This window comes from Macaca thibetana, chromosome 7 (assembly GCF_024542745.1).
Source record: "Macaca thibetana thibetana isolate TM-01 chromosome 7, ASM2454274v1, whole genome shotgun sequence".
NCBI lineage: Eukaryota > Metazoa > Chordata > Mammalia > Primates > Cercopithecidae > Macaca > Macaca thibetana.
In genome coordinates, this window is record NC_065584.1 from 49,627,285 (window position 1) to 49,653,698 (window position 26,414).

Sequence of the window (26,414 nt, forward strand, 5' to 3'; positions counted from 1 at the left end):
AGTGCTTGATCCTGGGAAGTGAGGCATAAAGATGGATTAAGGTAAAATCTCTGCCTTCAAGGAGCTAAATGCATGCAAATATGATAAGACAAATGCATATTTCCACAAATTATTATGTAAGCCTCATTTTAGATAGGTTGAGTCATGTTTTACATTTTGAAGGGGAAATCTACTTTCATACATATTTTTGTGTAGTCAATAACCTAACCAACCTAGAATTTATATTTTGAGTGTATGTGGATTTTTATATGCAAGTTTTGTATATGTTTGCTTAAAGCAAGTAGTCCTTTAAGATGACTAAATTGCTGAAGAGAAAGATATTATTCCAGATGGCTCAGAATTTATAGATATAATATTAGTATAGCTTTGTGTTTCTCTTTATAGCATACTTGAGAAATAGAATAAGATTTCTGTAGTCTCGTTTTCTAGAGGGAAATATATGAAGCTGTCATCTGAATCAAAAGCGGGTTATTTAATGAGCAGATGTTAAGCCAGGCACAGTGGCTCATGCCTGTAATCTCAGCTACTCGAGAAGCGGAGGCAGGAGGGTCTCTTGAGCCTGGGAGTTCAAGACTGCAGCGAGCTATGGTTGTGTTACTGTACTCCAGCCTGGATGACAGAGCGAAACCCTGTCTCTAAAATAAAGGAGCAGGTATCGAACTCTAGGACTTGTAATTATTGCTATAGGGCTCTACCAGTATAACTATGGGGCAGGATTTATAGAAGATAATGGATAACATACCAATTATATGGGCTCATGGCTGAAAAGGCATTGTTGAGAGCAGTAAATGCGAAGGTACTTAAGTTAACTGGTATCTTCAGCTTGTTAACCAGATATAGGCAATGCTATTATCAAGAGCAGAATCCTCAAATTTAGAAAAAGTAATATTAAATGAAATAAGAAAATTATTTAATTATTTATTTGTTTGTTGATTGTTGAGACAGGGTCTCGCTCTGTTATTTAGGCTGAAGTACAGTTGCGCAATCACAGCTCACTGCAACCTTGGCCTCCCAGGCTCAGACAATCCTCCCACTTCAGCCACCTGAGTATCTGGGACTAGAGATGTGCAGCACCCCACCCAGCCAATTTTTGTATTTTTTGTAGAGACAGGGTTTCACCATGCTGCCCAGGCTCGTCTCAAACTCCTGGGCTTAAGAAGTCTGCCTGCCTTGGCCTCCCAAAGTGTTGAAATTACAAGTGTGAGCTCCTTCACCCCAGTCAAGAAAATATTTAAACAGCTGTCTGAAATGGAAATTGAATCCAAAACATTATGCCACTGGTGTTTGAAGTGGACTATCTTGTCTCGAGCCTTTTTATTTTCTCATGAATGTACCTTTTGAATATTGTTAAGGCTACAATGGAGGAAATTTTAAATTATATATTTACGATTACACAGTGAATGGAAAATTTGAAATTTAGTAAGAATTTTCAAGAAATTTGTATAGATTAATAATGTAGTTTAAAAAGTCATGGTGATGAGGCATTTACCAAGGAGATAACTGAATAAATTAACAGACATGTTTAAGGTAATGTCTATTTTTTTCTTTCAACTTTTAGGTTTGGGGGTACATGTACAGGTTTGTTATATGGGTAAATTGTGTGTCACTGGGGTTTGGTATACGAATGATCCCATCACTCAGGTAATGAGCATAGTACTCGATAGTTTGTTTTTCACTCCTCTTCCTCCTTCCACCCTCCACCCTCAAGTAGGCCCCAGTATCTGTTGTTCCATTCTTTGAGTTCATATTTACTCAATGTTAGCTCCCACTTATAAGTGAGAACATGTGATACTTGGTTTTCTGTTCCTGTCTTAATTTACTTAGTTTGATGGCCTCTAGGTACATCCATATTGTGGCATAGGAAATGATTTTTTATGGCTGCATAGTATTCCATGGTGTATATGTATCACATTTTCGTTAGTCTACCATTGTTGGGCGTCTTGGTTGATTACATGCCTTTGCTATTTTGAATAGTGCCGCTATGGACATATGAGTGCATGTTTTTTTGGTAGAATTATTTGTTTTCTTTTAGATGTATACCCAGAAATGGGATTGCTGAATCAAATGGTAGTTCTGTTTTAAGTTCTTTGAGAAATCTCCAAACTGCTTTCCACAGGGGCTGAATTAATTTGCATTCCCTTCCACAGTGTACAAACATTCCCTTTTCTCCATAACCTCACCAGCATCTGTTATGTTTTGACTTCTAATAACCATTCTGACTGGTGTGAGTTGGCATCTCATTGTGGTTTTGATTTGCATTGCTCTAATGATTAGTGATGTTGAGCATTTCTTCATAAGTCTTCTTTTGAGAAGTGTTTGTTCTCGTCCTTTGCGCATTTTTAATGGGGTTGTTTGTTTTTTGCTTGTTGAATTGTTTAAATTTCTCATAGATTCTGGATATTAAACATTTGTTGAATGGATAGTTTGTGAATATTTTCTCCCATTCTATTGGTTGTCTGTTTACCCCCTTGATAGTTTCTTTTGCTGTGCAAAAGCTCTTAAGTTTAATTAGGTCCCACTTGTCAATTTCTATTTTTGTTGCAAATACTTTTGAGGGTTTAGTCATAAATTCTTTGCCAAGGCCAATGTCCAGAATGGTATTTTCTAGATTTTCTTCTAGAATTTTTATAGTTTTATGTCTTACATTTAAGTTTTTAATCCATCTTGAGTTAATTTTTGTACACGGTGAAAGTTAGGGGACCGGTTTCAATCTTCTGCATTTGGCTAGCCAGCTACCCCAGCATCATTTATTGAATAGGGAGTCCTTTCTCCATTGCTTGTTATTGTTGACTTTATTGAAGATCAGATGGTTGTAGGTGTGCAGCTTTATTTCTCGGTTCTCTATTAGAAGGTAATATTTAATAATAACATTTGAGATTTTATCTAATTTTAAAATATACCCAGATTACAGATTCTCTTATGAGTATTTGAAATTGGAGAATTTAAAAATGGAGTTTGAAAAGCAAATAAAAGCTCTTACTCAGTTCGTTGGGCCTATTTACAATGTAGATAAAATGGATGATTTTGAATATGGATGCCTTTGAAAAGTACGTTATTTGGATTTCAGATTCTGACAGAAAATGAATGAGTTTTGACATAGCAAAATGACTAGATCTTGGATAAAACATATGTCTTAATAAATTAATGGGATTACAAGTAGTCAGAAAAATCTGCAAGGATTGCACTTTCTAGCTTGGTGTATTCCAAATATGGGCTGAAACCCAAGGAATTAACTTCAAGGAAGAGGTAAGGGTGCTCTGGGACAAACAGTAATATCATTGTTGTACTAGGTGTCTACACTTGAGCCAGTAGTAAGATGAGGAACCTGGACTGACATTTCCACATTAAGCTTGTGTAAGGGGAAAAAAATAAAGTAGTTCCAGGTTTGTATCACACCCTGACTTCCCACAGAAGCAAATGTAAATTCTGTCTGAAAAAAATCATGTCCAATGGAGTCCCACAGGTTTCCCACAGATTAGAACCAAGCCAATGTGAGCAATAAAATAAATGTGTTGTAATAAAACATCAACAAATTACCGAGGAAACGAACCACCATGACTGAGAGTCACCAGAAAAGACAAAGACAAGTAAGATTGGCTTACTCTTTACTCAGGACCTTAGATACTAAAACTATGCAGACATAGATATGAAATAACCATTTATAAAAGCTTTAAGGAAATAAAAAAAATCACAAAAATGAGCAGGTAATAAAACACTATCAAAAATGACCCAGCAGATTTTTAAAAATAAGCAAATAGAACATTTAGAAATATAAATATAATGTTTTGGGAAAAAAGCCTCAATGACAGGTTAAATATTCCAAAAGAGAAAATTAATGAACTGGAAGATCAATTTGAATACATTATAGAGAGTGTAGCACAAAGAGACAAGTGAGAGAACATGAAAGAAAAGCTGAGCTTTATGGAGGGTAGAGTGAAAACTTCTCGCTTACCTAATCAGATTTCCGGCAGGAAAAAATAGAGAGAATGAAAGAGATATGGAGTTCATAGAGGGATAGGATTCATAGTGGTAATGGCTGAAAATGTCTTCCAAACTGTGACAAGACATGAATCCATGAATATAGGAAACACAACATGTATCACACAAGATAAATAAACCATCAAAAATGCAAACACAAGCACACCAAAAGATGTACAGGAGTGTTAACAGCAACACTGATTATTTGAAAAAGCAAAAACCTTGAAATAACCTAAATTCTAACCATCACCAGTAGAATAGACAAATAAGTTGTGCTATGTTAATACAATGGAAAGCTACATGGTGCTAAATATGAATGGATGATTGCCACATGCAGCAATATGGGGGTTGATCAGATACTAAGAAATGCATACAATATAATTCCATTTATAGAAATTTCAAAAGCCAGCAAACCTAATGCATGGTGTTAGAAGTCAGAATAGTGCTTACATTTGGGGTAATAATGGTGGTATGAAGGGGGCTTCTGGTACAATAGAATGTTGCTTTTTAAAAAATGAATCTGGGTGGTGAATATGCAGGTTCACGATGTAATAGTTTATTAAGTTGTACACTTATGGTTTGTCAACTTTTTGTTTGTATCTTCTACATCAATAAAAAAAGTTAAAAATGCTCAACAAGATATATTGTAATGAAATGAAAGAATAATGAAGACAAAGAGAGGAATCTGAAGATCCAGATTTAAAGGAAAAAAGCCAGAGGAAAAAGGCAGATTACCTACAAAGGAACAAAATGTAGACTGAGAGCAGACTTAGCAGCAATGGTGGAAATGGAAACCAGAAAACAGGAGAATCTCTTTAATGAGATAAGAGAAATTAACGAATAACCTAGAAAGATCTACCTCTACTTTAAAAGAACAAAGGCAAAAATACTGGCAACAGATTTTAGAAAAGGAACTTATGAAGGCATTGCATTTAAGGAAGAAGAAAGATAATTCTAGAAGGAGGACTGAGATGCAAGAAGAAATAGTGAGCAAATAAATTGACAAATATGTACATAAATCATAAGCACTCTGTATAGAATATAATTTCTAATTTATGGAGTAAGAAGAGAAGACAGAGCTAAAATAGTGGATGCCAGTACTTAAATTGGGAAGATATAGTCAGGATTAAAGGGCTCTAAAGCCCTTTTTATTGAGTGATAAAATAGTGATTAACTTCAGTCTTTGGTTAGTTAAATAAGCATGGTAAAATTTAAGAGTAACAACTGAAAAAATGCAGTAGGCAGTGGAATGTATAATTTATAAACCAGTAGTGGGGGAAAACAGAGTAAGAAAAAAAAGCCAAAAAAAAAAAAAAAAAAAAGGAAAAATTAAGCACAGAAAAAGCGGAAAAAATACAGTAACAAACACAAATACATCAATAATGACAATAAATACAAGTGGGCTAATTATGATGTTAGCCGGAGGTTTCTTGTTGACACATTTTATCAGTGTTATGGACTAAATTGTGTCCGTAGAAAAAATTTATGTGTTGAAGACTTAATCACCAATGTGATTGTATTTGGAGATAGGGTCTGTAACGGGGTAGTTAAGTTATATGAGGTCATAAGAGTGGGGCCAAATCCAATAGGACTGGTGTCCTCATAAAAAGAGAAAGTGGGCTGGGAGGGGTAGCTCATGCCTTTAATTCCAGAACTTTAAGGGGGCGAAGGCAGAAGGATTGCTTGAGACCAGGAGTTTGAGACCAGCCTGGTCACAATAGAGACCCTAATCCCTACAAAAAATGAAATAAATTAGCTGGGATAGTGACATGCACATGTAGTCCTAGCTACTTGGGAGGCTGAGATAGGAGGATCGCTTGAGCCCAGGAGTTCAAGACTGCAGTGAACTGATTGTGTGATTGTGTGACTGCACTTCAGCCTGGGTGACAGAGTGAGACCATCTCTAATGAAATTAAAACAAAACAAAACAAAACAAAACAAGACAGAAGAAGAAAAAGAGACACTAGAGTCTCTACAAGAGAGGAAATGCCATGTAAGGACATAGCAAAAAGGCGGCCATCTGTAAGCCAGGAAGAGAGGCCTTACCAGAAACCCACCTGGCTGGTGCCTCGATCTTGGACTTCTAACCTCCAGAACTGTGAGAACATAAATTTCTTTTGTTTAAGCCACCTAGTTTCTGGCATTTTGTTATGACAGCCCAAACTTAACACAATCAAGTTGCCCCTTCTTAGTTTGCTGAGTGCTTAGATTTTGTTTTTTTTGTTTGTTTGTTTTTGGACATTGTGTGGATGTTGGATTTTTATCAAATGCTTTTTCTGCATTGATGTTTCTGTACCTTTTAAGATGATGATATGGTTTTCTTTTTTAGGCTGTTACTATATTGAATTATACTCATTGGTTTTTGAATACTAAAACAGCTTTATATTATTATAGATTATCCTTCTTATATATTGTATTCAATTTGGTAAAATCTTCAAACAAAATAAAATTTGAGACAAAAGCATTCCTTGACATATATCAAATACTGTCCCTAACTGTTAGCAAATATGTTATCTTCAATCACCCATGAAATATTTATAAAAATTGGCCATAAACCAGTCCACTAAAAAAATCCTGACTGGGCGCAGTGGCTCACGCCTGTAACCCCAGCACTTTGGGACCCAAGGTGGGTGGATCATCTGAGGTCAGGAGCTCGAGAGCAGCTTGGCCCACATGGTAAAACCCCGTCTCTACTAAAAATTAGCTGGGCATGGCAGTGTGCACCTGTAATACAAAAAATGAGCTGAGCGTGGTGGGTGTGCACCTGTAATTCCAACTACTTGAGAGGCTGAGGCAGGAGAATCACTTGAACCCAGGAGGTGGAGGTTGCAGTGAGCTGAGATGGCATCATTGCACTCCAGCCTAGGTGACAGAGAGGGCTCCATCTCAAAAATAAATAAAAAATAAATAAAAATAAAAATCTCAACAAATTTTAAGGAATTGGTATCATGCAGGCTGTATTCTCTGATGGTTGTGTAATTAGGTTAGATATTAATAATGAAAAAAGCAAATTGCCCCATACTTTTGAAAATGAAAAAAAGCCACTTCTAAATAACTCGTGGATCAAAGAAGAAATTATAATAGAAAATCAAAATATTTGGAACTGACTCAGAGAAAATATATCAGACTTGTGGGGTGAAGATGAAGGTTTATATAATGGGACATTTTTAACCTTTAGAAAGCTTCCTCAGTGAGTTTGTTCACTTTAAAAAATAAAAAAGTTTCTGTTACTATATAACATGGTGACTATAGTTAATAACAATATATTCTTAATAAATGCTGAAAGTGGATGTTAAGTGTCTCACCACAGAAAATAACTTTGTGAGGTAATGCATATGTTAGATTTAGTCATTCCACAATACATATATACTTCAAAACATCATGTTGGACAAGATAAATATGTACAATTATCAATTTAAAAAATAAGACCCAAAAGCTTCTATTAGAAAAGAGGAAAGGCTGAAAATGAATGAGCTAAGTAACTTCCACCTTAAGCTATTGATATGGTTTGGCTCTGTGTCCCCACCCAAATCTCATCTTGAATTGTAATCCCCCATGTGTTGAGGTGGGGACTTAGTGGGAAGTGATTGGATCATGAGAGTGGTTTTCCCATGCTGTTCTTGTGACAGTGAGTTCTCACGAGATCTGATGGTTTTATATGTGTTTGACAAGTTCCTCCTTCACACTCAGTCATGCTTGCTGTGTCTCCTGCCACCTTGTGAAGAAGGTGCCTGCTCCCCTTCCACCACCACTGTAAGTTTCCTGAGGCCTCTCCAGCCATGCAGTACTGTGAGTCAATTAAATCTCCCTTGTTTATGCATTACCCAGTCTCAGGTAGTATCTTCATAGCAGTGTGAGAATTGACTAATACAGCTATAAAAACAAAGTAGAAGAAACCCAAATAAAATAGAATGAAGTAATAACAGTAAGATTTCATTATTTTATTTTTACATTGCATTAATTCAGAACAACTTAGTAAACTTTTGATAACATTTATATGGAAGAGCAAAAGGCCAAGAAATAGCCAGTGTACTCCTAAAGAAAAATAAATTGAAGGAAGGTGTCTGTAAATACCCCAACAGATATTAAGACTTATAAAGCTCTTACTATATCATTACATATTTGGACAGTGGGGACATGGACAGGAATAGTCAAAGTGGCCAGTGGAGCAGAATAGTCATGGAAACACACTGCTATAGAGGGTCCTTGACGTGTGATGGAAATTGCACTGCAGAGTGATGGGGAAAGCATTCAAAACAAACAGAAAGTTCTGGGACAATTGGTTGTCCATATAGAAAAAATTATATTGAATTGGAAGCCACATCCTACACAAAAATCAGTTCCACGTGGTTTAAAAACAGATATAATAGACAAAACTTAAATTGACTAAACTTGTAGAATATTTTTCTGACCTCACAAAATGTTTTAGATATGACAGAAAAATTGCTAACCATAAAAATCCTGATAAATTCAGTGATATTAAAACTAAAACCTTTTATAAAAGGATGCTAGAAAGAAAGTGAAAATACAGCTTCTAAAATTAGCAAAGATATTTGTAATCCATATAACTGATAAAGGATTGATATCCAGGATAGAAAGAACTCTAAAAGAATCAGCAGGAAAATGACAGACAACCCAATAGAAAGATGAGCGAAAGACATGAGTAGGCATCTCACACAGATACTGAATGGATACACAACCTCATTAGTCATCAAGGAAGTGCAAATGACATCTGGAGTGACATCATTTTATACACACTGGATTGAAAAGAAATTAAATGTTTGACAATGCCAAAGGTTGATGAGGATTTGGAGCCAGGGACATTTGTCTAGACATTAGGATGTTGAACACTTGTATTCCTTTTAACCTAGCAATTCCACTTTTAGGAATGTACCCTAGTGAAACCCTTGAACAAATATGCTAGAGATCATATATGAGTGTTCAAGCAGCACTATTCATAACAGCAAAAAAAATTAGCAATAACCAAATACCCGAAATGTTCCTTGACCTGGGGATAAATAAATTGTGACATACATGCATAATGAACACCAATATCAGTGAAAATTAATAAACTAGTGTTTTGTACAACAAGATGTGTGAAACTTAAAATCATAATTTTGAATGGAAAGAAAGTCCCTAAATATAGCATTCAGTAACTTCGTATGGCTTTAAGGGGAAGAAGGACGTTAAGATAAGAGGAATATGCAGATAGGTGCAACAGTGTTAATAACATACTAGTTCTTAAATTGAACAGTGAGTTCTCTGGGGTTCATTTCACTATGAAGCTTAATAAGATAAATATAGTATATGTATATAGTCTAATATATATCTCATATTACATGACAAAAATGTAAAAGTACTTGGCAGGAATATTTCCATTTTAGAAATGTAATGAAATTCTATACATTCTAAGTCAGCTTAACATTGTGAGTAGCCGGATTTTGTGGTAGTTATTTCAGAAAATTCTAGTATCCCATAGAACCTTATGATCCTGGAGAGCCATCTACTGGAGAGTTGCTGCACATCCTCAAGACACTTTTAATATTTTCTTTCTGGCTTTTAAGTTTTGCACCCAATTTGATGCCCAAGTTTAAAAAAAAATCTGGAAATAAAAGCAGTGTCATTTCTAGGGCTTCAGTCACTTTATAGGTAGAAACAATGGCTTTTGATTATTATTGGCGCAAGAGTTCCCAGGAAAACGTATGCCTACAAATGTTTCTTCGTTGAGAAAGATACCATTGGGATGTGTCAGAGCCATTCCCTTCATAGAAGTGGGAGAAAGACTAATATGTGCTCAGCCCATGTCTGGTGAAGCTACCCTGTTTCTTTTCATGGCATGCTTCTTCTTTTTCACATGGGCTAATTTTTTTTTTCTTTCTTTTTTTGAGACGGAGTCTTGCTCTGTCACCCAGGATGGAGTGCAGTGGCATGATCTCAGCTCACTGCAACCTCAGCCTCCCGGGTTCAAGTGATTCTCCTGCATCAGTCTCCCAAGTAGCTGGGACTAAGGGTGCGCACCACCACGTCCGTCTAAATTTTGTAATTTTAGTAAAGGCAGTTTTTCACCACGTTAGCCAAGATGGTCTTGATCTCCTGACCTCGTGATTCACTTGCCTTGGCCTCCCAAAGTGCTGGGATTACAGCCGTGAGCCTCTGCACCTGGCCTCTAATTTGTTTACCTTAGATTTAATTTTAAACTTAGTAAAGGGAAGAAAAAGTCACTAAAAGAGAAATTTGACGTGTAAAACTCATGAATAAGTAGACAAAAGATGATGATTCAAACTAATCATTGCTATTCCAAAAAGGCAGAAAATACAGGTGAGACCCTATTCTCCTTGAAAGTCAAGAATAGACAGTAGATGTTGGGGAACAGGTGTTCCTGCTCTCGTTCTTCCTGCCGTCATTGTTGGGATGACACATTCTAAACCAAGGCTTTTTCTCTCTTTGATGCCTTAGTAACAGCCTGGAAGTGCTAGCTGCTTCTGTATCTTCTGGAGGCCTAAAAAAGTCAAAGCTGTGATAAAAATGCAGTGAGAGAAACGGAGCACCTTTGGTGGGAACTGCCTATTAAACAACACATGTTTGTAGCAGAGTCAGGTTACTCAAATTACTCAGGGTCATAGGGCAAAATTTCTCCCATATAGTTTATTGATTTTGTTGAGAGTTAACCTATGACTCTGGTCCTGAGCAAAGTGAAAACTCTCGATTTTGGTAACCCTAGACAGAAATATTTGCAATGAATAAAGAAAACAGGTCTGATCTGGAGAGGCAAAAGTTCTAGGTTTGCACAAGCTCATTTAAGCCTCTGCTGTGATATTTGAGCATCCAAGGTAGTTTTTTTTTTTCACCGACCAAGTAGCCTGTAAGTAAAACAAAACTTATAAACTTTGTTCCCTATTAGCTAACAATGTAAGTTTGGAGAATAAAGCCTGAAAAACCGTTTGAGTCTCTTGGAAGGAAAGCCCCATGTAAGTACAAAGTATTGTCGTGAGCTTTGAACAGCTGTTAAGAGATTGTCAGAGATCTGCCAGACAGATAAAGTTGGCTTAGAGAGCGTACCGTGTAGACACATTTTGTCTGCCTGCCACTTGCAACAGGACATTTCTCTATTTGAGCTGTGGACGCACTGTTTAATATCACTAAGCATCTCTTGGCCATGTGGCACTGTTCTCTGACATTTCTGTTTAACGTTTCTTGGTTTTATTCTTAACTGTTTCAGTTCACCTCAAGTACAGCAGTCAGAAATTGAACTATGTCCCAGTCCCTCTTGCATGCTGAACCATCTACTGTCTGAACACCTAAGTTAGGGTTTTGGCTGACATCTCATCCAGGTTTTTCGCTATTGTTAAGTGTCGGAATTCTTGATGGTGGACATGCTAGCAGGAGCAACAGATTAATCCCAAGTGACTTGATCTCAGTAAGGATGCTATGGAAAAATCCATCAGCTCCATGGCAAGGAGCCCGTCATTCCTGCCTGTGCATGCTGGACTCAGTGGAACATGTCTTCTAAGGAGATGCTGGTTCAACAAGAGTGAAAAGGGAATTTTTCATAATGTGGGTTATGTGTTTGGGAGTGGAAACAGTGCAGTTTGTTGGGAGGATTTTGGCTGTGAAGAGAGATGGTTACTTAGAAACCATTCTTCCTGCCCCTTTGCTGCTAGGGTCGCTGTTAGTGTTTGGTGTTATGACATAATCAGTGCCACAGCAACTTGTGAAAAAGAAGTGTCAGTTACGAGGATGAACTTTCCAATTCTAGGTAACTTGACTAGAAGGAACTTTTCAGGCTGAACTCTCTGAACCTTCCTTTCCTGGATTGCAATGTTTTTAGAGATTGTCAGAACAAATATAACTTTACGTCTTTGAGCATTATTACTGGTTATTGACATAGGACATATATCTGCTCTGCATAGTAAATCAAGATTAATTCTTTCTTTCTTTCTTCTTTCTTTCTTTCTTTTCCTTTTCTTTTCTTTTTCTTTTCTTTTTTTTTTTTTTTTTTTTGACATGGAGTCTTACTCTGTCGCCCAGGCTGGAGTGCAGTGGCTTGATCTCGGCTCACTGCAAGCTCCGCCTCCTGGGTTCAAGTGATTCTCCTGCCTTAGCTTCTCAAGTGGCTGGGACTACAGGCATGCACCACCATGCCTGGCTAATTTTCGTAGTTTTAGCAGAGATGGAGTTTTACCATGTCGGCCAGGATGGTCTCAATCTCCTGAACTCGTCGTGATCCACCCGCCTTGGCCTCCCAAAGTGTTGGCATTACAGGCGTGAGCCACCATGTCTAGCCCAATTGTTTCTTTTTAGAGGTTCAGTTTTCTTTCTCTATGCTATTTCTATTTGGAATAATTGTGTGTATGTGTCTTTTACCTTGACCTCATGCTTATTTGAAGTTCAGATGAATGAAAATAAAATTCGGGGTTTATTTAAACAAAATTGCAAAACTTAGGCATTACCCTCTAACCTTTAAATATAACTTGGTAGTGTTATTTGATTGAGTTCTTTAATTTTAGTTCTTGGGCCAGGGATCCTGTTATTTTTGGCATAGTTTTATTTGCTGAACGTTTATGGCATGTCATTGTTTGTTGTGTTCAGAGATGTTCATGATGTCATTATTTATCTTGGGTGTAACTAATTGAAAGACTGGCTGAAATACAGATGACTTTCTCTTCAGTTTTTATGAATGGAAGATGAATTCTGGTTTGTTTTACACCTGTTGGTCTTCTATGTTGCCTTTGTGGTTGCAAGAGTATTCAGAGGAATGTGTTACTGATTGTTTATTAAGTGTTACTCTGTGATTCCTTAGATCTGGGTTTAAAAAACTGCATCTATCTCATTGTTTATGCATTTTTTCATGTATTCATTCATTCATTCATTCAGAAAATACTTATTGAGCGCTATTGATTGCCAAGTACTTACTAGACACTGGTGATACAACAGGGGACAAGACCATCTTTCCTTTATTGGATAGTTTTCTACCTTTCTGGTTCAAGTTACTATAACATATATTAGTTTGCTAATTTGAAGAAGGGTGATAATACCTTTTTGTTACTGATCTGTAATAGTAGTCAGGTTCTATTGGTAATTGAAGCAGGGTACAGGTGACATACAACTGAAGATGTTTAATGGCTATAAAATAATTGTAGGCTCCTAAAAAGAACATTTTCTGGCAGAAAAAGATTATGAGAGAATAAGGTAGACTAAAAGAGAAACCTCATTCTAATAAGGTTGACTTCCTTCTATCTTCTCCACGCAGTTACCAAAACTTTCTTTTTCTATAGCTGTCTTCTCAGGCTAGCTCTATGATTTTGTAAATATTAAAAGGACAAATAGTAAATCTTATAAGTTGCTTTGTGCTGAAGGGTGAAGCTGGTAGTACAAGGAGAAAGCTTTCCTGTTGTATCCCGCATGTAAATCAGAGACCTTCCTTACTTTCCCATAATATAAATTGTATACTACTCAATAAGAAGTTTCTAGAGAGAGTACTCCTCGGTTTTATTGTCTGACACAGAGGAAGGCATCTCATGTTGGACATTTCAGGGCAGAGAGAAGGAGAAGGAAGTCTCTGCCAACGTGAGTGAGTGTGGGAGAGTTTATGAGACATGTTGACCCTAGCAGCATCCTCCAAGTCACATTATAAAGGTACCAGCCTTCTTGTTGGGCTAGGCTTGCTTACCTGCAACCCTCTCTTTGGGATAGATAATAGGTTGGAGTAAAGTGACTTTTGAGGTTCCTTTCATTTTTTATAATTCTATACTTTAAAGAGAAGAGATTGGCTGAAGGTGTTGGGGACCAAGTAGAAGTTGTCTTTGGTGGATGGTAGTGGTCAGAGAACAGTGATCCTGGGAGATCAGGATTGTATAGTTACAATTGTTTTATCAATACAAACCTCTTAGGTTTGTGGGGAGCAAAGGACACTAACATTAATTTTATAATGCTTCAAAAATAAATAAATGGGGTCAGACACAGTGGCTCACAGCTGTAATCCAGCACTTTGGGAGGATCACTTGAACCCAGGAGGCTGAGGCTGTAGTGAGCCGTGTGCACATTACTGCACTCCAGGTTGGGTGACAGAGCAAGACTCCATCTCAAAAAAAAAAAAAAAAAAAAAAAAAATAGTGATCTTTTTAGACAGTTGCTGTCTATAGGAGGAAGGGCCACAAAGTCTTTAAATAGGGTTTTTTTTTTTTTTGGCAGGGAGAGGGACGGGGGCTTGGTTTTATGAATAATAGAAATTTATTTCCTCATAGTTCTGGAGGATAAGTCCAAGACCAAGGTGCCAGCATCTGGCAGGGGTCTTCTTGCTGCATCCTTATGTGGTGGAAGAGCAGAAGAGCATGAGCCCACTCCCATAGCCCTTTTTATAAGGGCACCAATCTATTAATTTACAAACTTGAATTTTGGAGGATGCATGCAGACCATAGCAGAGAGGATCCTTCCTGCCTCTTCCAGCTTCTAGTGGCTCAAGTATTCCTCAGCTTGTGGCTGTATCACTCCAGTGTCTGCCTCCCTCTCCACATAACTTTCTCTTTGTCTCTGTGTCTGTATCTCAAGTCTTTCTCTGCCTTACTTTTTTTTTGAGGTGGAGTTTTGATCTTGTTGCCCAGGCTGGAGTGTAATGGTGCGATCTCGGCTCACTGCAACCTGCACCTCCCAGGTTTAAGCAATTCTCCTGTGTCAGCCTCCCGTGTAGCTGGGATTGCAGGCATGCATCACCACGCCTAGCTAATTTTGTATTTTTAGTAGAGACAAGGTTTCTCCACATTGGTCAGTCTGGTCTTGAGCTCCTGACCTCAGGTGATCCACCTGCCTTGGCCTCCCAAAGTGCTGGGATTACAGGTGTGAGCCACAGTGCCTGACCTCCGCCTTACTCTTATAAGGACTTTTTGTCATTGTACTTAAGGTCCACCAAGATAATCCAAGACTATTTCATCCCCAAATCTTTAACTTACTTGTACTTGCAAAGATTCTTTTACCAAACGAGGTCACATTTGCAGGTTCTAGGGGCCCAGATGTGGGTTTATCTCTTTGGGGCCACCGTTCCACCCACTGCTATCTCCAAAACACATCTCAAGTCTGTCCACTTTTCCACCTTCACTGCACCACCGTGGTGCTTCTTTCCTGGGACTCCTGCCATCAACCTCTCTTGCTTTCCTTTCTCTACCCCATAACCCATTTTCCACACAGCCTGAGGGATATTTTAAAACCCTACCCCAAACCATGTATCCCTACCTAAGGCCCTCCAGTGCCTTCTCTTACCTGTGCAGAGCTGGTCTCCCGCTGAGAATTTACATCTTCACACAAAACATCACCACCTTGAGGTGAGCTCCCAGTGATTTTGAGCTCATGTGCTCATGCCGCTCTTCCACCACCCAGCCCAGCACGCCACCAGGTTTCATTTTATTCTCAGCATTTACCACAACTTGGAAGCATTTCTCTCTGTCTCTCTCTCTCCCATTCATTCACCCATCCCTCCTTCAACCCACCTACATACCCATCCATTTGTGAAATTAAAGAACAGAATTCTTCTTTGTGAGGAATATCTTTAGCATATTTTAAAACAATTTCATCACCTACCCTCCTCTCCACACCCTCTCCACCACTTTCTCTTCTATTAATGGTGGGTTATTCATGTCCATGGTCTCTGGGCTTTTCACGTCCTCACTGCTGTTTCCTATCATACTACCTGGCAGGGCAGGCAAAACAAATTGAGATTTTTTTCTGGTTAAAATCTCCAAACAAAGTTGTATATAAATAGAAAAAATGCAAAGAATTTTAGAAGTGTCATTTTTACCTATGAAATGACTTGCTAGAGTTTCTATTTACGGATTGACTGTTACCTCATTGAAGGACAAAAGGTTAAGATTTTGGCAGTGAACTTCTTTAGCTGTCAGACCATTGCTTGGGCTGTGCAGCAGATGCATTTCCTTTTCAATCCCCACAGCTTGCTGCTGTTGCTTTCCTGCTCATCGCTTCTGTGAAAATCATTGTTCTTTTCCTTCTTCTCTGTTTTGATCTCTTTGTTTGAACTGTCTTCTGCTTTCGTTTCACCATTCTGATGGAAATCTAAGTGTTGTTTTGTGGAACAAGTCTCCCCCTTGATCCGTCCAGGCACTTGCATGCCCAATTTGTGACAGAATTCTCTCTCTGTTTTCATTTCTGCTGCTTGGAGACCTGATACCAATTTGTGAACAGTCGCATGTATGGTGCCGTCATCACCAATGTACTGCAGTAAGTGGATGTGATGCATCATGGTCCTACATGCAGGGCAGGTGGTGTTCTCTTGCAAATACTTTACCAGGCAACCCCTACAGAATGTGTGCAGACACTTGGTCACCCTGGTTGCATCAATGAGGTGCCCACTACACAGGTGGCAGGTGATGTGGGCCTTAGTGTTCCACAGCTTAATCCTTCTGGTCAACTTCTTTGGCTTTTCCTCTGGATATCTGTCTGCTTGTTTTTCTTTCTGCCTTGGCATGGAGGCCCCACATCATCACTCTGACTCACTGGTTCTGCCTCACTGTGCACTCTGGTTCACTTCTGGCCCTTGCTGTTTTTCCGTTTTCTAGCACAGAAACAGTCACTTTTGAGGGATGGCCAGGAGTCCCTGCTACATTGTGAAGCTGTGGTCTTGGTCTTGGGGGTACAGGCAGGGGCACTCCAGGAGAAGGAAGGGGTGCCATTCCTTCCGGATCCAGCCCCAAGAGGATGAGAGAAAACCTGTGAAGAATCTAAAATAAAGACATGGAAGTCCTCAGATAGTTTTAATGGTTCCTGATAGTTTTCCTCATAATCTAAATTTCTATCATTTTTCCTCTATCCAGCCTCCTTTTCAACTTCTCTTTAATTACAGTCCCTGGTCCACCTTTATAATGACTCCTTCACACACAATCAATACCCTTTCTTACCCTCTCTCTATCCCTCACACTCTCAGTTGAACTCTTCTGGTAAAACTTGCTGCTGGTGAAATCTCTGTGCCTACTCACCTCTCCACCCATGCCTGTACCCAAGCAGCTGAATGTGGCTTGAGAAAAACTCACAACCATCTTAACAGGTCTCACTTTAGATATATGATGTCACATCTGAAGTGGGCCTTGAGAGCTGCCTGGCAGTCCTGCCCCATTTCTCTGAGAATTTACTCGCCCACGACTATTTCACACTTTTTCTTCTCGCCTCAAACCACCAACATTTCTCTTTTCCTTTCCAGTTTTTTTTTTTTTTTTTTTTTTTTGAGATGGAGTCTTACTCTGTCTCCCAGGCTGGAGTGCAGTGGCGCGATCTTGGCTCACTGCAAGCTCCGCCTCCCAGGTTCACGCCATTCTCCTGCCTCAGCCTCCAGGGTAGCCGGGACTACGGGCGGCCGCCACCTCACCCGGCTACTTTTTTTTATTTTTAGTAGAGACGGGGTTTCACCATGTTAGCCAGGATGGTCTCGATCTCCTAACCTCGTGATCCGCCTGTCTCGGCCTCCCAAAGTGCTGGGATTACAGGCTTGAGCCACTGCGCCCGGCCCAGTTTTTTTATTTGACCGAGAATAACCTTCCTGCACTGTGCCTGTTTCTCTGCCTTTCCTTTTTCCTACCGTTGCAGGGAAGGATGTATCCAAACAGGCCTGTGCACTGGATCCTGTCTTCTTTTAGTCATTATGAAGAAGCCAATCTGTCCACTGTGTGCCAGGCTTATTTTTAAGTACCTTACAAATTAACTAATGAAATCCTTACAACAGCCTTGTGAGGTAGGAATAATGTCAGTTTTACAGATGAGGAGGTTGAGGCACAGCAAAATTCAGCAACACGTGCAAAATCACACAGTCATGATAAATGTGTGCGGCTTCCGAGTCTATGCATGCAGCCCCTTGTATAATACCATGTCTCCCAGGATAGTCTCCCACAGCTGCTTCTGTCTTTCCTGCCTCATTGATTGCCCCTCTCGATGAGATCTGACACATTAACTTACAAGCAGGTTCTATTTTCTATATTCTATTTTAAGACCCTGCTGTTGACCTTGTGTCTCTCTCCAGCTGCACCCTATTTTCTCTGTTCTCCTTGTAGCCAAATTTCTGGTAAGAATTTTTTTGTTTGCTGTGTCTTCTGTTCTAATCTTTTTTTGAACCACTCCAACCTGGCCTTTGTCTGTGTCATTCCTCAGAAACAACTTTTGTCAAGGTCACCCGTGCCCTCCCAATGCCAAGCCAGAGGGACAGTCAGTCTCTTACTCGGACCCTTGGAGATGCTTTCTTCATTTGCCTTCCCTGGCACCACAGACTTCTTGGATTTTCTCCCACCCCGGTGGTTACTCCTGTTTCCCGTGTGGATCTTCCTCTGCTGGTCACCCTCTAAGTGGTGGCTTTCCCCAGGAATGTGGTCTGGACCATTTCCCTTTCTGTCTATACTCACCTTCTTGATAATCTCAGCCAGTCTCAAGGCTTTGAATATTATTAATAAGTTGGCAATTCCCAAACTTTTATCTCTAGCTTTGAAACTTCTCTAGACTTCTAACATTTCCTTGGATGCCATAGGCCATCACACAGTTGCCATATCTCAAATACAAATTCTTGCTTTGACTCTTTATCTTTTGGATCCCGTTTTCAGTCATGTGGGATCTTCCTTTTGCATCTCACATTGTAATTATCAGCAGGGTTCTACCTTGACATTACATCCCAGATCTGACTAGCTCTCTCCTCTTTCCAGATTGTACCCTAGTCCAAAGCACCATAATCTATTCCTGGTTTTTAAATGGACTCCTTATTAGCCTTCTTGCTTCATCTCTTGCTTTGATATAGCCTGTTCTCCATCCTGTTGCTAGAGTCATTCTTTAAAAATATAAGTCAGTACTACCTGTTCCCAAAAAACCTATTGAAATAAACAAAACACTCAAAAAAAAAAAAAAAAAAAGTCAGAAAGTCAGATCTGGCCCCTGCCTGCTTCTTCCTACCTCATTTCCTGTATTTGCCCTGACCCTCCCAGCCCAGGCTTCTTTGCCGTTCTTTGAACACAGCAAGGCCACAGCTGCCTAAGGATTAGGTCCTTCGCTATTTCCTCCACTGGGAATGCTCTTCCTGTAGATGTTGACCTAAATTAAACAAGAGAATTCATTATTTTGGTATGGCCTCTGTTCGAACTTTACCTTGTCAGGAAAGCTTTCTTTAATCTCCCTTTCTAAAATAGCAGTGCCTGGCATTTTCTATCTTCTTGCCAGTTTTAATGAGAGTGTAGAGTCACCTGTCTATTGGTATATCTGTTTGTTTGCTGTGAGTCTCGCTGAGTGGCATATGGGCTCCATAAAGGCAGAGGCATTATTGCTTTGTCCCTAGTGTCTGCAACAGCACCCATTGGGGGTTGATAAATATTTGTTGAATTTTTAGAATAGTGACAGATATTAATCCTACGAAGTTAAAGGACATATAAGAATAAAAAAAGATTGGCCGGGCGCAGTAGCTCAAGCCTGTAATTCCAACACTTTGGGAGGCCGAGACGGGCGGATCACGAGGTCAGGAGATCGAGACCATCCTGGCTAACACAGTGAAACCCCGTCTCTACTAAAAAATACAAAAAAAAAAAAAAAAAAAAAAAAAAAAACTAGCTGGGCAAGGTGGCGGGCGCCTGTAGTCCCAGCAGGCAGGAGAATGGCATAAACCCAGGAGGCAGAGCTTGCAGTGAGCTGACATCCAGCCACTGCACTCCAGCCTGGGCAACAGAGCGAGACTCCATCTCAAAAAAAAAAAAAAAAAAAAAGAATAAAAAAAGATTAAAGGTTGATTTTTGTAAACTTTAGAAAACCTCTAAATGCTAGAGGAAAGGTAGTGTGTGTGCAGAAAGTTGTGTAGAAGCAGAAAAGGAGAGTCTCAGAATTCTTGGGTGGCTCCAGTTGTTCTTCCTTCCTTCTTTTCTTCACTATGGGGGAGAATTACCTGTTGCAGTAACTGCTGTGCCGAGAATCAAGGGGAGAGACCAAAGGGAAGGCCTTCTGTGAACTTTGTGGGCACTTGCCAGGGGCTTCAGGGGTGCATCCATGGTGAGGATGGGGCCTTGAAGTGTTGCTAGGAGATTAACATTGGTGAAACAAAATGAAATTGGGGATCTTATGTTCCTTAAACCCACTCCACTTGAAGCATTGAAAATGACAACTTGTGGTGAAGTGCCGTGGCTCATACCTATAATACTAGTATTGTGGGAGGTAGAGGGAGGAGGATTGCTTGAGCCCAGGAATTTGAGACTACGGTGAACCATGATCATGCCACTGCACTTCAGCCTGGGTGACAGAGCAAGACTCCGTATCAAAAAAAAAAAAAAAAAAAAAAAAAAAAAAAATCAAGAAAATGGCAAATTGTGAATGTTAACTCTTACAATGAAGATAATGGGATAATGGTAATTTTTAATGTGTTGCCTTTCTGACCACTCCTGGTGAATATCCCATTTCCCAATTCCTTTAGAGTTGGATTGAGAATGTTGATGCAATTATTTCCAGTTTCTTGGATTACTCTTCCTTAGAGAGAACAAGATCCAAGAGTGAATTTATGTGCTCCTTACTTAACATTGTTGTGAGTTCTACTCACTGATGTGGATGAATAGAAAAAACCATGCCAAAATAATGAATTGTCTCCTTTAACATTATGAGCTATAAAGGGATGGGAACAGCTTCTTTTAAGTTCTGTTAGTATCCCAGTGTGCTAACTGATAAACTTTTCATGATCTCCAGAAAACAGCAAGGGGATGTTCACTACCCTTGTAAATATAAATAACTTTAATAACAAATCATATTACTTGAACTTTGACTCCTGGTAAACATGACACCTGATACTGAGCTGACATAACTATGGTTTTGAAAGTTTAAACTCTAGGACATGTGGTGGGTGTATAATCCTATAAAGTTCACATTGTCTGACTTTGGCTATAAAGATGTGTTTCAAAAGGCCAAACAATTATTTTATAGTGTTTGGATCATTTCCAAGGATTCATTTGTTTCAGCATAAACTCATTTTATGTTTATGCTTCCCTTTGATTTCTTTTTGCCTAGAGGGAGAAGACGACGAGGATGAAGAAGACGAAGAAGATGAAGATGAAGAAGAGGAAGATGAGGAAGAAGATGAGGAAGATAAAGATGCAGACTCGCTGGATGAGGGCTTGGACGGTGACACTGAGCTGCCAGGTTTCACTCTCCCTGGTATCACATCCCAGGAACCAGGCTTAGAGCAGGGAAACATGGACCTGTTGGAGGGAGCTACCTACCAGGTGCCAGATGCCCTCGAGTGGGAACAGCAGAATCAAGGCCTGGGTAAGAGTCATGTGTATTTCCCTTTTCCTCCCTTCTCCCCTCCTTTTATATTTCTAAGATGACAGCCTTCTTTCATTGCCATCTATTGTACAGTAAAATGGATTTTCTGTGTTTATGGGTAGTTTCTACATTTATGGGTGGTTAAGAATATAAGTATAAACTCATCGAAGAAATAACTGATAATTAAAAATTAAAAATTGTCAGTTTATTTCTTCGATGAGTTTATATTTATGCCCTTAAGTAGCCAGGCTCCAAACAGTCTCCAGCTGCCTATTATGAGCACGGTTGCCTGATTTTTGGAAGAAATTCAGTTTTTCCTTCCCAGTTGGGAGACAGTTGTAGGCTTTGGGAGGACATCTGCACAGGGAGGAGATATGTGTAACCAGGATGCTGGACAAGTAGCACCAGGGGAAAGAGTCAACGAACAAATCCATTTTTTGTTCCACTCTGTCCTTTGGGAATTTGTTCCCTAGGGGAAGTTCTTCCCCTGCTTGTAGGCGAGCAGTTGCGCAGTCCCCATGATTTTTCTGTTCAGTCTTGTGGTTGCATTACCTTGTCAAACACAATTTCATTTCAGCAGCTAGGGTGGCCAGACCACTCCATGCTCACCCTCTCTTATTTGTGGCCTGTGCTTGTGGTAAGAGACTTGGAGGATGCAGGCTACTCCTCAGCTCTTCCTTCCACATCAGCAGGGAAGCTCCCCAGTCTGTCCTTTTCCTCTCGTCAGGCGGAGACACTCTTAAGCTCTCAGTGACTCCTTGAGGCCCTATTCCCTTGAACTGAGGTGAAGTAATCTCTTCTCCAAAGAAACTCTTCCTAAAATGCTCCTAGTCTTTCACAACTGGGCACACTGATTCCTTCAGTGTGGCAGATGTTAGGTTTAAGTGTCACAAAAACTGGTAAAAGTACTAGTTTTGGGGATATGTCATTGAAAACTTGGAAGTTGGTCTGGGCCTTTGCTCTGAATGTAATTCCGGGAGTTGCACTCTATAGATTGGCATATACGTTGTAGTTGAAATGTAGCTGGGATTTCCTGTGGAATATGCTACAGGAAGAAGATAGAAAGGGATGGGCTTCCAGTGGACAGACAACATTTCTTGAATTACTTTCTGGCCAAATTCAGCACGCACTGGGCAATGATTACTTTAAAAACATGTCACATGAAACTGATAAAAACTTATAAGGGTATCAAAATATTATAATATCAAAAGACTATAAAACAAACACAAAATAAGATGAACTCTGGTCTGTGAACAAGTGAATGAATATTTGGTCTGAAATCCTTCTGTTCTACATGAGCAGGATTGAAATGAATGAAATAAGATACAAAATACAAAGATAACTTATACAGAACAGGTTGAAAACAGACAAAAATCTACACATAAAGTGACTCCTTGGGTTGTGCACAACTTTATACTATGGAGGTATCATGTACAGTTAAACAGCCTTTCAGTATGGACGGGATGGATATTCAGACACTCTAGCACTTTATTGGAGAGCGGAGTGAGGGAGACAGGGTTGCCTTAGCACAGACTTAGGAACATTATATGGCATCTACCCTGGATTGTGGTCAAAGAAATGAAGTTTCACCACTTATGAAGTGGACTTGCCATCTGTGAGTAATTATAAGTAATTGGAGGGTCTTAGAAAACTATAAGGAGGCTCTGAATCAAGGCTAAAATGATCATTTGGGCTGTAGTATGATCATGCTCCTCAATGCAAATTTACCACTGAATAGGAGTCAGATTTTTAAGGAATCAACTTTACTGAGGTATACATTATACACAATAAATTGCACCCACTGAAAGCGTACGATGTGATGAGTTTTGAGAGTTACATATACCCATGCAACCCCCATCACAATCATGCTGCAGAGCATTTCCATCATCCCACCACCAGTGATTCCTCATGCCCCTTTGCAGTCCATCCCTCCCTCAGCCCCCAACCCCAGGTAACCACTGGCCTTCTTTGGTCACTATAGATTCATTTGCATTTTCTAGAATTTTGTACAAATGACATCATATGGTATATACCATTTTGTGTCTGGCATAGATCACTTAGCATAATGATTTTGAGATTCAACTATGTTGTATGTATCAGTAGTTTGTTCCTTGTTATATGTAACATACACATGTGTACACACATGCATGCACTCACACACATGTCCACACACATATATAGATAGTTGACTAGTATTCAATTGTATGGATATGTTATGTTTTGCTCATCTGGTCACCTGTTGATGAACACCTGCGTTGTTCCCTGTTTTGGCTAATAGCAGTTAAATTTTAAGGCTTGTCAGGCTTGAGGCTTAGGACAAAAAGATCTGTTTTCCTCCTGTCCTGACTCCTGATTTCAGTCCCTTTGGACAACTAAAGTTTCTTTGTTTCTTTCCTTCTTCTTTCCTTCTTTCCTTCTTCTCTCCTTCTCTCCTTCTTTCCTTCCTCCCTCCCTCCCTCCCTCCCTCCCTCCCTCCCTCCCTCCCTCCCTCCCTTCCTCCCTCCCTTCCTTCCTTCCTTCCTTCTTTTTTTGAGACGGAGTCTCACTCTGTCACCCAGGCTGGAGTGCAGTGGCACGATCTTGACTCACTGCAACTTCTGCCTCCTGGGTTCAAACAATTCTCTGCCTCAGCCTCCCGAGCAGCTGGGACTACAGGCACCCGCCACCACGCCCAGCTAATTTTTTGTATTTTTAGTAGAGACAGGGTTTCACCATATTGTCCGTGCTAGTCCCAAACTCTTGACCCCAGGCGATCTGCCTGCCGCGGCCTCCCAAAGTGCTGGGATTACAAGCGTGACCCACCGTGCCCAGCCACAGCTTAAGTTTCTTAAATTAGTGATACCAGTTTAGTAATTTTTTATGCTTTTAAAAATGATTTCTTCAGATCCTGAGTTTTAAAAAATATATCAGACTTTTTCTTGTTATTTACTGTTTCTCTAGGTGTCTCTTAGTTTTTGCTGTTGCTTCTTTTTCTAATAAATTCATTTTGTCAACATATTTTCAGCATTGTGGGTGTCCTGGGAACCAAAGCAAGGAACAAGTATTTCAAACTGTTCTTCTTACTGTGAGAAGATTGTGTTTGAGGAGTGTCTAGGTCTAGAATTTTATTAGCCCACCAACCTTTTCTTGGAAGGACAGGAATATTTCCTAGTAATTCATAACAACTTCTGGATCAATATTAAATGGTACAGTTTACTAAATACTCTCAGGTCAGGTAAAATAGTAGAAACCCTTTCTTTCTTTGTGATGGATTTTATGGTAGGTGGAATAATGACTCCCTGAAGATGTCCGTGTCCTAATATCTGGAACCTGTGAATAAATTGCCCTACATGGAAAAAGAGACTTTACTGATTTGATTAAATTAAGGATCTTTAGGCTGGGCACAGTGGCTCACATCTGTAATCCCAGTGCTTTGAGAGGCTGAGGCAGAAGGATTGTTTGAGACCAGGAATTTGAGGACAGCCTGGGGCACATAGCAAGACCCCATCTCTACAAAAACTGCAAAAAGTTAGCTGAGGGTGGTATGTGCCTATAGTCCCAGCTACTCAGGAGGCTGAGGCTGGAGGATCACTTGAGCCAGGTGTATTAGTGCATTCTCATGCTGCTATGAAAAGATACCCGAGACTGGGTAATTTATAAGGGAAAGAGGTTTAATTGACTCAGAGTTCTGCAGGGCTGGGGAGGCCTCAGGAAATTTACAATCATGGCAGAAGGGGAAGCAAACATGTCCTTCTTCACATGGTAGCAGGAAGGAAAATTACAGTGGGGGAAAAGTCCCCTATAAAATCATCAAATCTTGTGAGAACTCAGTCACTACTATGAGAACAGCATGGGGAAACTGCCCACATAATCGAAGCACCTCCCACGAAGTCCGTCCCAGGACACATGGGGATTATGGGAGGTCCAATTCAAGATGAGATTTGGGTTGAGGCACAGCCAGACCATATCACCAGGAGTTTAAGGCTGGAATAAGCCATGATTATGCCACTGTATTCCAGCCTGGGTGACAGAGTAAAATGCTGTCTAAAAAAAAAAAAAAAAAAAAAATTAAAGATCTTTAAATTGGAATGGGGAGGTTATCCTGGATTATTGGGCGGGCTCATTATAATTACAAAGGTTCTTGTTAAGAGGGAAGTAGGAGGTTCAGAGTCAGAAAAGAAGATGTGATGATGGGAGCAGAGGTTGGAGTGATGTAGCCATTAGCCAAGGAATGCTGTCAGCCTCTAGAAGCTGGAAAAGGCAAGGAAACTGACTGTCCTCCAAGGCCTCTGGAAGTAATACAGCCCTGCCAATATCTTGGTTTTAGCTTAGTGAGACCCAGTTCAGACTTTTGACCTCCAGAACTGCAAAGTAATACGTTTGTGTTATCTGAAGCCACACGTTTGTGGTAATTTATTACAGCCTCTATAGGAAATGGATTCAGATTTCAATAGGTATTTAAGGAGCAGCAGCATTTTGAAAGCAAAGCCTCATGGCAACTATGCTCAGAGTGTAAACATTGTGAAATTACATATACTTTTTCCTGTAATGAATCAATAAAAATGCAAACACTGAGATCCTTTGAAAAGTAATTCTATTTAATATGATAACACTTTAATTGGCTGTCCGCTTCATTCCTATTTTTAAATGGGGTTGTTTTATTTATAGGTTATCACCTCCATTTTTACAATATGAATGGTATTCCAAAGCAAATGCTAAAACCCATATAAATTTTTAAAAATGAACAGATTGAGGTGGGTAGTGAACTAAAAATAATGCAAACTCTTGGAATAGATTATAGTCTCACTTCCTGTGAAGTGCCAAGAGCAGGAACATAGATGACTTTCTAAGGCAAAGCAGTAGATTCAGGCCTCAAATTTTCTGTGCTTCTGTTTTCTGCACTGTTACATATGCATTGCCTCTGAAGCTTTGGAGGGAGAGAACTTTGTTTCTTTATCTTGCCTCTGGGAATTGTGACTGTGGAGTGAACTGTGTGTTGTTGGGATAGAGAGCATCAGGAGTGAAAGTTCCATGTTTATGAGGTGTATTGACAGATGGGTCAAATGCTAGTAGCATATAGGAAGCTCTCTATTCACATATGCAGAATTAATTTCTTCTCTCATCTAACAGGTTCATTTTCACATTTATTAACAAGAACCTGTACAGAGAGCAGACTTTGTGACCCACAC

At 39.6% G+C, this 26,414-nt stretch overlaps 1 protein-coding gene and 1 pseudogene across 2 annotated transcripts in view; one reads left to right on the forward strand and one right to left on the reverse strand.

Moving 5' to 3' along the window:
- ARMH4 (armadillo like helical domain containing 4) overlaps positions 1–26,414 on the forward strand; it is a 157,069-nt gene that overhangs the window by 39,080 nt on the left and 91,575 nt on the right. For both annotated transcript variants that reach the window (XM_050799721.1, XM_050799722.1), the window contains exon 6: positions 20,989–21,246. In XM_050799721.1, coding sequence (XP_050655678.1) covers positions 20,989–21,246 — 258 coding nt within the window. The remainder of the gene's footprint in view (positions 1–20,988; positions 21,247–26,414) is intronic.
- LOC126958227 (polycomb group RING finger protein 3-like) lies at positions 15,795–16,469 on the reverse strand (annotated as a pseudogene).